Here is a 16392-nt window from a genome sequence, read left to right as displayed (position 1 = left end):
GCATACCCCAGTGTGCCTCTAAATAAACAAGTCATTTTTGTCATTGATTTGACTGATTAATTCAATTGATGAACGTGATTGATTCCCAGAGGGTGCTGAGGTTGCCCAGAGAAGCTGCAGATGCCGCATCCCTGGCAATGTTCAGGGCCAGGCTGGATGGGGCTGTGAGAAACCTGGCCTGGTGGAAGGCACGGCTGCCCACGGCAGGACAGGCGCCGCACAGCAACCGATCTCCGGGACGGGCTGAGGGAAGGGCATGAGCGCTGAGGGACGAGCGCTGAGGGAGCGGCTCTGCGGAGGAGCGGGAGCAGCTGGCGGGCTGAGGGAGGAGCGATGAGGGAGAGGCACTAAGGGAGGGGCGGGAGCGCTGAGAGAGGGACGCTGAGGGAGGAGCGGGAGCGGCGGGCGGATTGAGGGAGGGGCGCTGAGCGAGGAGCGGGAGCGGCGGGCAGGCTGAGGGAGGGGCGCTGAGGGAGGAGCGGGCGCTGCGGAGGGGCGGGAGCGGCGGGCGGATTGAGGGAGGGGCGCTGAGGGAGGAGCGGGAGCGGCGGGCAGGCTGAGGGAGGGGCGCTGAGGGAGGAGCGGGCGCTGCGGAGGGGCGGGAGCGGCGGGCGGATTGAGGGAGGGGCGCTGAGGGAGGAGCGGGAGCGGCGGGCAGGCTGAGGGAGGGGCGCTGAGGGAGGAGCGGGCGCTGCGGAGGGGCGGGAGCGGCGGGCGGATTGAGGGAGGGGCGCTGAGGGAGGAGCGGGCGCTGCGGAGGGGCGGGAGCGGCGGGCGAAGCCTCGCGAGAGCGGGCGGGGCGGCGGCTGCCGCGCTCCTCCCCGTGCCGGTGCCGGCGAGCGAGGCCTGCGCCGGGCCCGGGCCGGGCTGTGCCGGGCAGTGCCGAGCGGCGGCGGCGGCGGCGGCCGGGCCGTCCCGGTGCAGCGGGCAGGATGCCGGGCGGGCGGGTGTGCGGCGCCTGCGGGTGCGCGGAGATCGAGGTGGACGCGGCGCGCGGGGACGCGGTGTGCACGGGCTGCGGGTCCGTGCTGGAGGACAACATCATCGTGTCCGAGGTGCAGTTCGTGGAGAACAGCGGCGGCGGCTCCTCGGCCGTGGGGCAGTTCGTGTCGCTGGACGGTGAGTGCGGCCGGGCCGGGGCAGGGCGGTGTGCGGAGAGGGTGCCCGGGGGCACAGGGAGGGTGTGGGGAATAGCGGGCGGTGTGTGAAGAGAGGTGCTGAGGGATGGGGCACACGGCAGAAGGGAAAGGGTGCTGGAAGAGGCGTGGACAGGGGCAGGGTGAAGTGCTGTGAGCGGCGTGGGATCAGGGGCAGAGCACAGGGATGAGCGACCCAGCGGAAAAGGACCCGGGGATGCTGATGGACAGCGGCGGAACCCGAGCCCAGGGCGCGCCCAGGTGGGTGAGAAGGCCGGTGGCATCCTGGCCTCTGTCAGGAGTAGAGTGACCAGCAGGACCAGCACAGTGATCATCCCCCTGTACTGGGCACTGCTGAGGCCATACCTTGAGTGCTGTGTTCTGGGCCCCTCAATTAGGAAGAATACTGAGGTGCTGGAGTGTGCCCAGAGAAGGGCACAGAGCTGGGGAAGGGTCTGGAGCACAAGGCTGCTGTTGTTTAGCCTGGGGAAGAGGAGGCTGGGGGACCATTCAGCTCCCTGACAGGAGGGTGGAGCCAGGTGGGGGTCGGGCTCTGCTCCCAGGGAACAGTGACAGGACAGGGGACACGGTCTTCAGCTGCACCAGGGGAGGTTTAGGTTGTACATTCGAAAGAATTTCCTTGTCAAAAGGGTGATTAGACTTTGGAATAGACTGGCCAGAAGGGTGGTGGAGTCACTGTCCCTGGAGGTGTTCAAAGAAAGGCTGGTGATGGCACGCAGTGCCATGGTCTGGTTGACAAGGTGGTGTTCAGTCATAGGTTGGACTCAAGCATCTTAGACGTCTTTTCCAGCCTAATTGATTGTGTGATTCCGTGGTTCAGGGACAGGGCATGGGGGTGAGGGAATAGTGGGCAGTGTTGGGAGAGGGACAGGGATGTGCAGTGCAAATGGATGGAGTTATGGGGATGCTGCATGGGGGAGTGAGGACAGTGTATAGGGTAGATAAGGACACTGTGCTGGGAGATAAGACAATGTTTAGGGGAAAGGGTGCTGTGCAAAGGCTGTGAGGGACAGACTGTGGAAAACCCTGTTGTGCAAGGAAGGGGTATGAATGGTGCACATGGGAGCTAGTGCTGTGCAGAATAGAAATGGGAGAGGCAATGCATGGGGACAAGGAGAGTGTGCTGTGCAGGGTGAGACAGAAATGGAGTGGGGGAAGCCAGGATGAGTAGGAGAAAAGAGCTGTGCAGGATGAGAGAGATGCTCTGAGTGTGATGGAGTGAATGTGTGAGGGGCTGGGACAGGTGTGTGAGAAGGTTTGGGGCTCTGTGGAAGGGCTGAGTGCACAGGAAATGGGGAGGTGGATGAAGTTATTTGGGATAGAGGACAGGAAAGGTTGGGTTCAGTGTGTAATGGGTAGAGGGAGCATGGGGCACAAGGAAGAGAAACAGGCTGGATGTGAAGGGTCAAGGGTATCCTGTCAGTAGTTGGATTGAGGTGATTGTGTGAATGCTCTGGAGGATAAAAAATGGCAAAAGGCCATCAAGGAGACACAGCAATTAGAAGGGGAGAGAAGGAAAATGGATGTGGGGAGGATGTAGCGTTTGAAAGGGGAGAGATGGAAAATCTGTATGGGCAATGTGCATAAACAAAACATAAGCAAAAACATGGGAGAGAGCTTAGCAGTGAAACAAGTGGCTCTGGTGGATTGCATGGCTGTGGGGAAGAAAGAGGAATTCTTTCTCTGGTGGAGAATGCAGTACTGCAAATTGGAGTTTGGGAGTTTACTGTAGGCTAGGAGTTGTCTGATGCCATTCCTGTCTTCCAACTGAGGGTGCTGGCATTAGTTTTTTTATAGCTTATAAGCAGCTCTTGTATCCTTCACTTTTTCCTGTTGTGATGTGGAGATTTTATTTTTAAGGGCTTGTTCTGCTTTTTCCCTCCCACCCAAAATTATGCAGGACAGATGGCAATGCATGCTAGAGCACATTTTAGGATGCCTTTATCCTTAAAAAAAAAAATCTAAAGGAAAAGAGATATGCACCATACTAAGGCTTTTTTACCCTTCTAGATGAATTGCATAGTACTTTACAAAATTTCTTTAAGGTGTAGCCTTTCTTTTTTGTGTACATCCTGAGATGCTGCTCTTGGCTAATCGTTTTTTCCTGGATAGTACATTAACTCTTGGCCCTTGTATAGTTAGTTACCTGGTATATGTTACTCTGGAAGAACAAAGTCTAGTGCCCACAAAGACAGATAGGCACCCTAAAGGTGGTGGGTGTGTAAAAATGAAAATGTGAGTGCAGCACATTCTAACATGCTCATGGTGGTTTTATCTGGCTGGCACAAGGTGTGGTTGCAGGGGATTCACTGTGTGTTCACACTGTGTTCTTCTAGCAAGTGTTTTTGGAAATGACAGACCAGAACTTTAAAAACAATGCTCTTTGTAGGTTTGTTAAGGCACTGCAAAGGTGAGTGAGGGTGAGGCCTGGCACAGGTTGCCCAGAGAAGCTGTGGATGCTCCATCCCTGGAGGTGCTCAAGGCCAGGTTGGATGGGGCTTGGAACAACCTGGTCTGGTGGAAGGTATCCCTGTCCAGGGTAGGGGGATTGGAACTGGATGATCTTTAATTCCAATCCAAATCATTCTGTGATTCTGTGAGTGCAGGTCCTGTTTCACACCAGAAATGCTTTAAGGAAATTAGGATATGCTGGTACAATTCTTTATGTTGCAAAAGAGAGGCTTCTGTTGTGAATTTTTTTTTCTTCAACATAAATTGAGTGATGCAGACTAATCTGAAAAGATGTATTTTTGCTGCAATAACAGTGTCTTCATCATGTGTGCTTGTCTATTAATGTGTTTATGACTGACTAAAATCATCTAGAATGGGGAGAAAAATAATTTGCTGTGTAGAAAGGACTTTGAATCTGTCCAAAGGGTGGAAAATTTACAAAGGAATGTATATTTCTTGTAAGTCAGAAATCATGAACTTGCTGAAAGCAGCATTTTCTGGTAAGTTACACCTTTCAATGACTTCTGATTGTATTAGTAAATTTCCACCACAATTGAATGAAATGCCTTGGTCTGAGGCTTGGGCTGTGGTCTGATGATCTCAGTCTTGCTGTGTGGAGCATTTGCAGTGTCAGAGGTGCCTGGGGTGCTGTGTTTGGGTCCCTGGCTCGTGGTTAGTAGTAGGGCTGGGTGTCTTGTCTAAGGTTTGCAAAGGATGAGGGTGTCAGGTTCTTTACTGCAGGGCTGGAGATTGTACAGGGCTTTTGGTATTTGTGGAGTTCAGAGCTACTGGTTGTGCAACAATATTCCTCAAATCCCTTCAAGATCCACAGCAGCTTCTATTTGTGTGTTACCACATGTTGAATACAGATGCATTTATTAATAATTTATTTTCACCTTCATCATAAAAAAGCAAAATGGAGTGGAAAGCACTGAGACACTGATTTTTCTTTTTTACATGTAGCAAAGTTTTTTATTTTGCCAAGCTGCATGTTAAGATTCCAGAATTTAGCATCTTTTTACTGAAGGAGTGAGTCCTCCACTTCTGTATAGTAACACAAAGTGGCTGAGTCCTTGCTAATAAGTCATGTAGAATCCCTATAAAACATCAGAAATCCCTTCTTTTATTCTCTCAGGGAGGAAAGTGTGAGATCACAGTTAAGTTTTCTCTGGCAGTATTTGTGTTGAGCTAATGATGTGCCTGGTGTAGAAAGCCTCAACACTGATGCTTTTGACAGAGAAGTTTGGTGTAGCCACTGTTTTCCAGAGCAGGTGAGTGAGTCTGTTCCTTTCCATTGTTTTGATGTTTTAGCAACTGAGCTTTTGGTGTGCTGAGAAAGTGTGGGCTTGTGCTTGGCCATGAATTAGGGGTTTTGCTTTGCTCTCCATGAAGTCTTGGGAAAATGCAGACTAGTTAAGTGTTGGACAAAAGGGCAGAATCATAGAATCATTTCAGTTGTAGGAGAACTTTTAAGATTATCATTTCAACACTTAACCCAGCACTGCCAAGTCCATCACTGAACCACGTTCCTGATTGCCACATCTGCATGCCCAGGATGTGCCAAGAAGGTAAAAGCAGTGAAGGACAAAATATGTGTTCTGCACAGGTAAATACAGGGTAACAATGCTTTCTGGCAAAGTAGCTTGCCTTGAAAATCCTTTAGAGCTTTCTAAGGAAGTTGGTAAATGGGCAGAGCAGATGGTTGGATTTTCAAGGGAAGGTCAGCAAGATTTTTCACCAGAAGCCTTTTTGGTAAGTGGACAAAGCAGAAAGTTGGATTTTCAAAGGAAGGCCAGCAAGATCCTTCACCAGAAGCTTTTTTAGAATGTAAGCTATCATTGATAAGGTAGGTGGTAGGATAGCAGATGGGATCAAGAGTTGCTGTGAGAGGTAGCATTGTTCCTTTCTTCCACATGTGGGATGGTTTCTTCTACATTCTGACTGGCTAGGGTAACAATGGAAGGAGCTCCCTAGGTCATAATGGATAACTTTATAAAAATATATTGCTCAATGTTCATTCATGGTACAAAGAAACCTGAGTGGGGAGGGGAATGTTGGAAGTTAAAAGAGAATATACAGCATGTCTGTACACTGTTACATACTCACAGTGTTAGCTCTAGCTGAAGTGCTGTGTGCAGTTCTGGTGGGTTTCTCTTGTCTTCCCCCTCCTCAGGAAAACCTCTAATTGAACTAGAAAAGATACAGAGAGGATGATGGAGTGATTAAGAGGAGAGCTTCCTGAAGAGCTTCTCAGTTAGAATGCCTGAATAGACTCAGCCTCTTCAGACTGGAAAAGAGTAGAGATCTGTAAGTGCAATAAAATAACACAGCAAGGATGAGTGCTCAGGATCACAATGCAAAAGCTAGGGAGTGCTAAGAAATCTGGCAGCTAGCTGATTGCAAAAGTAGTGGGTAGGAGGTTCAGAAGCATTAGGAGGTTTTGTTTGGTTGGTTATGGTTTTTACAGAAAACCCCCTGTGCAAAAATGAAGTTGTGGATGTTAAAAAGTTTACATGAGTTTAAAATGATTGGGCAGACAGAATAAAAACATGTCATGGCCATTAAAAAAAAATACATTATTTCTGGTTGAGGAAATCCAATGGCCACAGATCTCTAGACACCAGGAGATTATATCTAAATAACTATCACAACAAGCTTTCCTCTGTTCTGTGTTATTCTTGTAGGCATGTAAATTAATGGACTTTCTCATTCAGAGGTAGGATACTGCACTAGTCTTTCAGTGTGATTTGGCACAGCTGTTCTTTTGGAAGAAAGATCATGTTCTTTGAGTTTTACAGAGCTAATCCCACCATTCCTTTCCATGCTGTCTGTCTGAAAGACTGGCAAGTCAGCTCTTCTTGCAAGGTACCTGTCACTTCCTGGGTCGTGAGCTGGTAAGTTCTTTCACTAGCAAGGGAACAGCCCCTTCATGCTCTAGGAGGGGCTGCTATGTATTGTTTTGCTGATTTTTGGAGAGAAAAAGTCCTCTGAAAGCTTTGATATGCCCCATACTAGTCTAGTTAGTTGTAAATCTAAATTCTGTTGTGAGTGATCACAGTCAGGGAAGAATCCAGCCTCAACACTTCTACCTGCCTGTATTACTATATTATGAAGGCCCTGCCTTGAAATTGGGCTTCTGAACCTGACTGATTTGACCCTGGGTAAGTCAGGTATTAGTGGGGAAGGGTTATCATGCCTATTTTAGCTCCAAGGGACTCTGTTGAGTTGGTTGCACAGAAAGTGTTTGAGACTTGTACTTTTCCTTAGCTGAATCTAGTTTTGAACAATAACTATTCACTTTATAATTGACAGCCAGTTCAGACTAGCCAGAGATTGTTTGCTCTGACTTAACAAATTTGGAGATCTTTTGAATCCTGCTAATTGGAATTAATGTGTCTTACTTTTTATTTTTCTCCATCCCCAAGTTCTTAGCAGTTCTGCCTTTCACTCACTACATTTGAACACATCCCAGCAGGAAGTACAGCAGGGTCTAGGAGTGAGCTACATTTCTCCCTCTCCATGATGCTATAATTGCCTCCTGGAAGATTGAGTTACACTGAGCCTTTTGCCAGTTTGCACTGGTTTGATGCTGCTGCTTTTGTAGAAAGGCAAGTTAAGAGTTGTGTGCCATGTCTGAAGGTTTGGAGTTCTCTAAATGCTCTTTCATTGTGTCTGGGTGGGAGTCCCCTGTCTTGTGGTAGCTGTTGGGAGGAACTGTTTTCACAAGTATTTTCTTTGAAGCTGACAGTAGGAAGAACAAGCTGAAGAGAGTGAGAGAAAGCTGAGCGTGGAGCAAACCTGACAGCCCAGATCCATCTTCAGGTTTTTGTTTAAAGAAGTTGAGAAAGGTGAAGTCTGGGACTTCTGATGCTAATCAAAGGAGAAGAAAAGTCCCACCTGGGAAGGCTGATGTGCAAGCAGCACAGCAGCAAGCTGGAAGATGTAACTGAGAAATACAGCACAAAGACATGATGCTGCAGGGTGTACTGAGCTTGTGATCCTCAATCAAACGGTGTGGGGAAGCTCAGATTCTTTTGTTCCAGAAATTCCTTTTAAATGCTTGGTAGTAAGTTGAGAAAAACAGACCTGATAAGCTTCTTGGTCACAAACCAGGTGCTGCTGGTTCTTGCTGTCCCCCACAGCTCTCTCTGGGGTTCCCCCAAGGCTGCCTGTGGCCCAGGATCCCATCCCACTCCTGAGGGAACTCAGCCCCTGCCCCAGGAACTGCACAGCAGGGCTGCTCCCCACTGCCTTGCCCTGCCCACCCATGGGCCCTGTAGAGCCAGGCTTATGTCCAATTTGGTGCCATGTCTGACCTTGGTCCCCTTGCTGGGCCTGACCCTGACCCCCATGTGCAGTCTGATGTCCTGCCTGACCTCAGCTAATCCCTGGACCCACAGAGGTGCCCAATGCCCTCAGCTCTGTGCCTTTCCCTGCCCTGCTGTAGAATTCAGATTCACATCTCTGGTACAGGTTTAAATGAGAATTATTAATAAGTTTTTAAACTTACTTAGTGACTGAGCCTGGAGGTTTTAGGGCAGTGACAAATACACAGACACAGTCACAGAAACAGGATTCTGCAGTGGGCACTGACAGCATCAGTTCTTCAGCACTGAGTCAGGATCTCTGGCTCTGGTACAGCAAACATGCATTAAGATTCTGCTTCTCCAAATGTACATGAGTTTGCAGTGCACTAATTTCAGGCTGGTAGGAGGTTATCTTCTTGATTTTGCTCATAAGGGGAAAGGGAAGTTGTGAACTTGTAATCCTTGACACACCATCAAGTGTTTATTAAAGTTTTTGGTGTAGGAGGTTCCACAACATTTGTAAGTAGCCTGCTTCAAATTTTAGAACATCAAGGAAGAGGTTTTTTTCAACTATTACAGGGGGCTTTTGCACATAAATTACAATATACTTGCAAAAGTTACTACAGAGGCCCATTAGCACTGCCACAAATGCTCAATATGTGCTCTCACTGTGCAGTGTCCCATGACAGATGTAATGTATCTTTACCTCTTCAATAAAGCTGTGGTATGCTCAGTGTTTTAGGTATATAGGTATTTGTATAGGATTCTGTGCTTTTGACTACTCAGTTCTTATGTACAATAAAGGATTCTTGTGTATTATCAAATATTAAAGGAGTGAAAGGAGTAAGGGTTTTGTTTTTAATTGGTAGTTGTTAATCAGTTTCTGTGTAAGATATTGATAGACCAAGTCCTGACATTAAATGTTTCTTACAGTGCAGCCTCAAATAGTCCTGAACTGGTCTCTGCAAATTATACACATGCTAAACTTATAATAAAAACACTGGATACTGAAAAGTTAAAATAGTAATACCAGCAAGTTTCCATATATGTGTAGCCCAGCTTTTTAGAGATAACACTAATTCATGGTTAATTTTAAGTTATTCAGAGTGCTCATGATGTCATTTGCAATACAGAGAAAGGAAGTAAAATTATGCTGGATTTCCAGACCCTTGGATGGAAATCCTGAAGAGTATTTACCTGTTTTATTCTGTGCCAGATTTTCTCATTACAAAACCAATTCATAATAATGCTGTGTTGGGAAGAAAGAGGGAGAACTTCAACCTAAAATAATTATCTCCTATATGTTTTAGTGAGATGAATCAAATCAATTTTCCTTCTCTCCCCAAATCCTCCAGGTGGCAATCGTGCACCAGAGTTAATATGAAGCTTTTTCTGGCATTGAGCCTTTTCCATACTGTCCTTGGGATGGCAACAACAGAGGGTGCTGCTGTCAGCTGTGGCAGTGCATGGAATAGTGCACATAACTTGCATGCAGACTGATTTCATAGACTTGGGCAGTCCTAAGCTGGGTTGTGGTGGATGCAGCTATATTTATCTCTACAGCTGGTAGTTATGAAAATAAGCTATGATGGAAGAGATTTAAAGTTTGTCTATGTAAGTTATGTGACTGTTTCAGCAGGCTCTGGTGCCTGCAGATCTGTTAATTTCCCTGGAAAAAATGAGAAAAAAATTGTTTCAGTTACAAACTTCAGAATTTGAATCACATAATTTTGCTTTTATAGGTATGAATTGTAGTGGGAGGTTTACTTACCCTCCTTTTTACTTTTATGGTCTAACTTCAGTAGGGAGTTCATTAATTTTTTTATATTAGATTATCATGTCTTTCCCAGTTATGAAGCCCTTGGTGGGATGCACTCTGCATTCTTTACCAGATTTTATGCTGGGTCTGTAAATACATATATTTGAAATAGAAGATTTGCCCCTACCCTGGCCTGAAGAAAGGACTAGTGGCTTTTGGGCTTAATTTTACAGGGAAGGATTTTGGTAGGATTGGTCCTATGAGATAGCAGGTGCATTTCAGGTTACAAGCAGCTTCATTCCCTGTCTTCACTTGCTCATTTATGTGGAGAAAGCAAAATCTGTAATTCTGGGACTGAATCTGTTTCTCCTCCAGGTGTTGAATCTGAAACTCATCATGTCACTGCCTGACAGAAAAGTGTCCTTTAAGCTGCAGAGGCCCAAGTGGCTGCTCTGTGCCTCCACTGTGGGGAGTGATTTAAGTGCTGTTCCTGTTACCTGTGGGTTTGTGTTGCTGTTGAAGATTATCACAGACTTCAAACTTTGTTTGCACCTTTTACAGTTTGAGGAGCATTTTTATAGAGAAGCAGAGTGATGTCACTTTGTTAGGGAGTCGGTGGAGCCAACCAGAAACTGCTGAGGTGCTTGTGCTGTGAGCAGCAGAGTGGGGATGGCTGCTTTTGGCTGATGGAGGGATAGTCACTGTAGAAGAACCATATAATTGTTTAGTTGGAAATCACCTTTAAGATTGCAGAGTTCAGATGTTAACCCCAGCTCTGACAAGTAGTTTAGCACTTGAATGATGCAGGGTTATGGTCTGGATCTGCACCTGTGTGAGCTTTGGCTGAATGTCATCAAGTTTCCAGACATGATCTCCTGCATCTTCAGTTCTTCTATGTTAAGGCAGTGTAGCCCACTGACAGGAGCCCATAAAAACTGGAGTAGCTGTATTTCTGAGCTGCCTAACACCTCTCCACATCTTCTGTTGTCAAAAATTTCATGTAAATGCCCAAAGCAAACTTGTATTGAAAAGGAAACTTCAGTTATGCAAAGCTGCGAATCTGAGTGAGTTTCTAAAAGTAATCACAGAGTCATAGAATATCCTGTGTTGGAAGGGGACCCAGAAGAATCATGGAAGTCCCACTCCTGGCTCTGCACAGGACATCCTAAGAATCACAGCAAATGTCTGAGAGCATTGTCCAACTGCCTCTTGAATTCTGCCAGTCTTGTTGCTGTGACCACTTCCCTAGAGAGCCTCTTCCAGTTCCCAGCCATCCTCTGGATGAAAAGCTTTTTCCTAGAAGCCATCCTAAACCTCCCCTGACATGTCTTCATGCTGTTCTCTCAGGTCCTGTGACAGGTCACCAGGGAGAACAGCTTGGTGTGTGCCCTTTCTCTTCCCCCCACGAGGAAGTTGTAGCTCAGTCTCCTCCAGGCTGAGCAGACGAGTGACCTCAGCTTCACCTTCACTGTCCTCATGGCCCTCCTTTGGACACTCTAATGGCTTTATGTCATTTTTAATACTGTGGCACCCAGAACTGCCCCCAGGACTGGAGGTGATGCTGCCCCAGTGCAGAGCAGAGTGGGACAATCCCCTTGCTCACCCAGCTGCTGATGCTGTCCCTGATGCCCCCAGGACCTGGCTGGCCCTCCTCAGCAGTGGCAATGCACCTTTGGAGGCACCATGAAGGAGTGCATTTGAACTGCCTTAGGGAAATGGTACTGTTAATGTTCAAGATTTGGCAGCCAGTACTTGAAGACACCAAGTGCTTCTTGGATGTATTTTTGTATGTCTTGAAAGCTGAATGTGAAAAACCAAAAGCCTGCTTAATTCACTTTTGAAGTTGTGGGGGAAGAATGGAAAAGGTCAAGAAATGTAAAAATTGCAGTTAAGCTGGGATGTTAATTTGGTTGTGCCTAGCAATTGCTGTTCCTTTCCTTTGTACTTTTTAAATTGCTAGCTTTGTAGGGATTTTTGTCTTTAAATGAATTTGATGATTTCAGTTTTCTTTTTTAAAGAGTTTATCTTTTTATTACCCAGCCGAACAGTTATGTTAATGAGTTTGGTTTGCATTTTGCTTGTAAGATTAAAGCTGATGGTGAGACTACATAGTCAATGGCAACATTAGTTTGCAGTTCTGAGAGTGCAAGTGCTCAACAGACTAGTTTTCTGTCAGTTTTCAAAGACAAATGCTAAGTAGAGATGTTCAGCCTTTACAGCTAACTTGCTGTAAAATGGGTACATCAATTCTGATAGAAGAATCTGTCTTTTAGATAGCTCTGCTGGTATCTGCTGCAGTCTCTATAGCTTGGAAAGAAATTTCTTTTATGGATGATGTTATAGCTTGATGTCTAATGAAAAGGAGCCTTAAAGAAAAAAATCACTGAAATCTCAATTTTATTTTGTTTATATTATTCTGGATTTTAATTCTTGAGCAAGTTGAATTATTTAGTTATTGTTTATCACCACTGTAAGATTGTTTTGTGCAAGCTTTTTAGTAGTAACAGGGAAACATATAAAAGTGCTATTTTGCCAATGGTAATCCAAAGCAGTTCAGTATTTTGGTATATCCAAGGATAGAGGGGTCTGGGAAGTGGAGCCTTTGTGTACAGGAGGGGGCAATGGTGCCTTTGACATAAGTGCTGGGTGAGTCTCCTGCCTTACTCCTGCTCCTGCCTTGTGGCTGGTGTCCTCCTCCCATGTACTGATGTGAGTGATGAGCTCTCCTGCTGCAAATCAGACTAGTGTAGTAAAGCAAACCTTAAAACAACAACAACAAAAAAGGAAAATAGCAGAATTTCTGTTTAGATTTGCTTAATGAAGAAAAGGAATGTAAAACTATTGCCATCGTTGATGCTTTTTTGCCAGGTAAACCATTCTTGCTAAATGTACACCAAAAATGTTATGCCTTCTTTTGTAGCTTGGTAACCTCTCTCTGGTTTGCTGCATTGGTTTATTTTCAAGTGTTTCTGGAAATACAAGTCTGTACCTGTAAGAATGGCATGATGTTGCTGTCTCTAATAGTCAAACACAGAGTTGGGAGAGTTACCTCTGTACCCAGTGAGGAGATCACTATTGAATGTTTTCCACTTATTAGGATGAAGTGCTTAATCTGTGGGCATTTATGTGAGAGCTGATTGTTGTTTATTAAAGAATCTGTTAATGAAGTGAAGTTTCTTTCTGTTGTGGATAGCACTGGAAACTTTATGGAAAAATAAGCTTTGAAGGCTGATAGTAATTTCAGCAGAATATTAGCTTATTTGTTTTTCTGGGTTTTGGTTTTCTTTGGTTTTGGTTTGTTTTTGTTTTTATCTCAGTATAATTGCACATTAAGTGCAACTGAGAGGAGACTGGAACTAAAAAAGTCTGGTAAGAGTGAAGAGTTTAGGTCACATTTTCTCATCAGTTATACCTGCTATGGAAGTACCTTATTCAGGTGTGTACAAGAAATGCCCTGAACTGCCTTAAAGAGCCACTTCATTCCCCTCTCTGTGTCTCTCCCAAAGCCATTCTAGTTTGTTCTGAAGAGCTAGTCTAAGAGGAGAAAACAGCCACAAGAACCTGAGGAAAAGCTGTAGGCATCATAAACAACAAGATTGCTTTATAACCTATCCTGAAGACCAGACTACTTGAATTAAGTAGAAGTCCAATTACTAACAAATTGCTTGTTTTCAATCCTGTGCAATTCAGCTTTTTGGTCTCACTTGCTGTTAAGCTGATAGATTCAGATATCCTGCTTGAGGTACCCTGATTGTTTTAAAAAAAACCCTTCCTGCTTTAGTGGGAGACTGTTTTTGTCCTCGGTAGTTTAATTCTCTGTTCTGCAAGATTGGTTTTTTGAGTAGTTCCACTGACTCCAGCAATCTCTGCATTCAGGCTGCTCAGCGTTGGCATGGATGCCCAAACCAGCCTCTAGTTTATTCTGATTTACAAGTCAGACCTCTTTTAAGTCTCCAACCTTTCAGGGTGTAAAAGTAGCAGTTCCAGACTTGCAATTTTTATAGCTTAAGTGTTGCTGTGTTTACCTAATGGCAAACTGAAGTTACTTTAAAATGAGTGTTACATCTTTAGTAGCCAACACAGTCATTGTTGAATACTAAACATGTTTTATGTTCTTTAATGCCAATAATTAACTATTAAAATCCTGCAAATTCCTAATTTAATATTCTTCAGACAGAAAATACTAAGCAATTTTTCCTCCTTTATTTTGAGAAATATTTTACCATTTATTTTAATATTTTAACTGCTTAAATTAGACATTGAGAAATTTTTGTAGTTTCTTTGGAACTGAGTTTGGGAGGGCTTATGGAATCATGTAATTCTTATGGTATCCCAAGAAAAAAATAATTTGCACAGTATTGGTACTTGATGTCTTAAGTATTTTAAGACATTTTTCATGTAGTTTGGCATGTTGTAGATTATACAGATACTGTCTATATCAGCACAATAAGTTTTATTTTAATATTTTAATTAAGTTATTCTCTTTGACATGTCTGATGTTTGTTTTTTTTCCCCTAATAGGTGCAGGGAAAACACCAACTTTAGGAGGAGGATTCCACGCCAATCTGGGAAAGGAGTCACGAGCAAAAACTCTCCAGAATGGTACTAGCAAATTTTAGTCTTGCTGATATGAATTCTTTTTATTAATATGGTTGATACAATTAATTTTTAGTTTTGAATGTGACCTCAAAACCTTGGCAGGCCCCTCATTATTAAGTGGACAAGTCTGCCTAGTGCTGATTTTTCATTGTGCTCTCATTTGGCTGCTACGCCTGATTTATGAGTTCATGTAGCTGACTGACAAAGGGTAATGGCACCTGACAGTATTACTGTGGTTTAAAAGGGCTTTTTCAAGGTTGACATGCCCATTGCACCTTTTTATTATCTGTTAAACCTATTGTGGCTTTTTATTTAGTCCTTTTTCAGGGCTCTTGAAATGCTTGATTCATGTTTATTTTTAAACATAATTCTTTAAATATTTTTGGTCTTAGGCAATACAAGTGTGAGATAATGCATATAAGTAATCATGTGCTTAATATGGGATTGTTGAATAGAGAGAGGAAAAATGGAAAAAAGGTTTTAGCACACAGATAACATTAAAATAAATATTCTCATTACACACTTTACATTTTAATTGAGATCTCCATATTCTACACTCTTTAAGAGAGTGAATAAAACCAGCTTTTATTCCAGGAGCAGAATGGTCTTCCAGTTTGCTGTTGCTCATATCAAGGGACAGGAGTTGTCATTTTTCAGTTAATTAATACTCCTGTCTCATGACTCTGGGAGATGACAGCTGATGGACTGTCATAGCAAAGTCTCAGAAGCTGACATGCAATTAACCAGGGATGTAAATGGGTTTTACTGATAAGGTACTCATTTGGGGGATATATTTTAGAGAAAGGTATTTTCCCAAATTAATCTTACATTTGCAACTCAACACAGAAAAATCTTGTCTGTATTATGTCTCTGTAGGTATATGAAGAGTAAGATTGATCTATCTTCATAGGTATAGACAGGTTGAGATTGATCTGTGTCATTGAAGTATAGTCAGATTACTATCCTCAGCATTATTCAGCTGATGTATATGCAGATTATTTTATACACAGAATGTTTTATTCAGCTGTTTTTACTTAAGAGTATTGAGCCCTGTTTGTTTGGCAAAGTAAAGCTTGCACTTTAGGTGAGCTAGTGTCAGTGTCAGGTCTGAAGTTGCTATCTTAGGAATTTTAAATTTCCTGTCTAACATGTAACCTATATAAGCAGAAGGATAAAGCCACTAAACTTAATGAAGTCTGGTTTTGGATTAAGGCACTTTAATCAAAACTAATTTTGAACAGGCATTTTAAAAATAAATTGGCTTTTTGTGCATAAGAACTTCACAGTTGTCTGTAATTGTAGAAAAGTAAAACGCTGATGGAAGGAAATCTGTCTTGTTGCTTCGTGGAGTGTTTGAATCCTTCAAAAGCCCTTTTGGTTATGCCAAAAGGTAATCACAAGTAAAGACAGTGTAGGCGTTTTTCTAGAATCTAAACACAGCTTTTTTCTTGGATGAGTGTTTGCTGGGGAATATGTCTGAGCATCTTCCTTCCCCACAGCTTTTGTGTAGGGGCCTCCCTGATCAAAAACAATGATTGTGACTTGGCTAAAGTATATCAGTATTGTGTATGAGAAATTTTAGTTGCTTAAGTTAACTTATTTCCCAAACAGTCTTGTAACAGGAAAATAATTTGTCTTTTTAGTTACACCTCTCTGAAGCTCTTTGCAGGTTTTCTTCCATTAGTTTTGTTCTTGTTTCTGTCCTTTATACTAGGAGCAAGGATTTGGTTCTTGATTTCTGTAGCCAACCTACATTTGTCATGCTGCCAGTCTGTCTTTGGGAAAGTTCTTTTCAGGGAGCTAAGTGATGTTCTTGCTCAGTCCCAGGCATGACAACAGCAGCTGATATTTCAGGTAGAGCAATTGGTGTTTGAAAGGCTTTTCTTTTCTGCCACTGTATAATGAGCTGGTTGTCTGCAGCTTTTAATCACACTTCTGGCTTTACATAGTTTTTAATTGCAAATTGAGCTATGGCAGTGAGCTTACAAAATCTCACCCTGTCACTGTGGGCCCATGATCATGGCTTTTTTTTGGGGGGTGAAATTATGTTAAATATCCATCATGGTTAGACTTGAAAGTGTGGAAAGGTAAATGAACTTACTGTACATATTTTAAAGGA

The 16392-nt window shown here is 43.9% G+C and overlaps 1 protein-coding gene and 1 long non-coding RNA gene across 2 annotated transcripts in view; both read left to right on the top strand.

The window, feature by feature from the left end:
* The first annotated feature begins 770 nt into the window (after nucleotides 1–770).
* The window catches only part of BRF1 (BRF1 general transcription factor IIIB subunit), a 168790-nt gene continuing 153168 nt past the window's right edge, over nucleotides 771–16392 (top strand). The window contains exons 1-2 of the mRNA XM_079308257.1: nucleotides 771–1119; nucleotides 14196–14276. Coding sequence (XP_079164383.1) covers nucleotides 933–1119; nucleotides 14196–14276 — 268 coding nt within the window. The 5' untranslated portion in view covers nucleotides 771–932. The remainder of the gene's footprint in view (nucleotides 1120–14195; nucleotides 14277–16392) is intronic.
* LOC306803197 lies at nucleotides 5909–8746 on the top strand. Its single transcript, XR_013774578.1, has 2 exons — nucleotides 5909–6502; nucleotides 7034–8746. It is a non-coding gene; the product is annotated as an uncharacterized lncRNA (long non-coding RNA).

Source organism: Erithacus rubecula (genome assembly GCF_903797595.1).
Source record: "Erithacus rubecula genome assembly, chromosome: 6".
Taxonomy (NCBI): Eukaryota; Metazoa; Chordata; class Aves; order Passeriformes; family Muscicapidae; genus Erithacus; species Erithacus rubecula.
The sequence above is the reverse complement of the archived record's forward strand: the minus strand, read 5'-3'. Positions and strand labels throughout refer to the sequence as shown.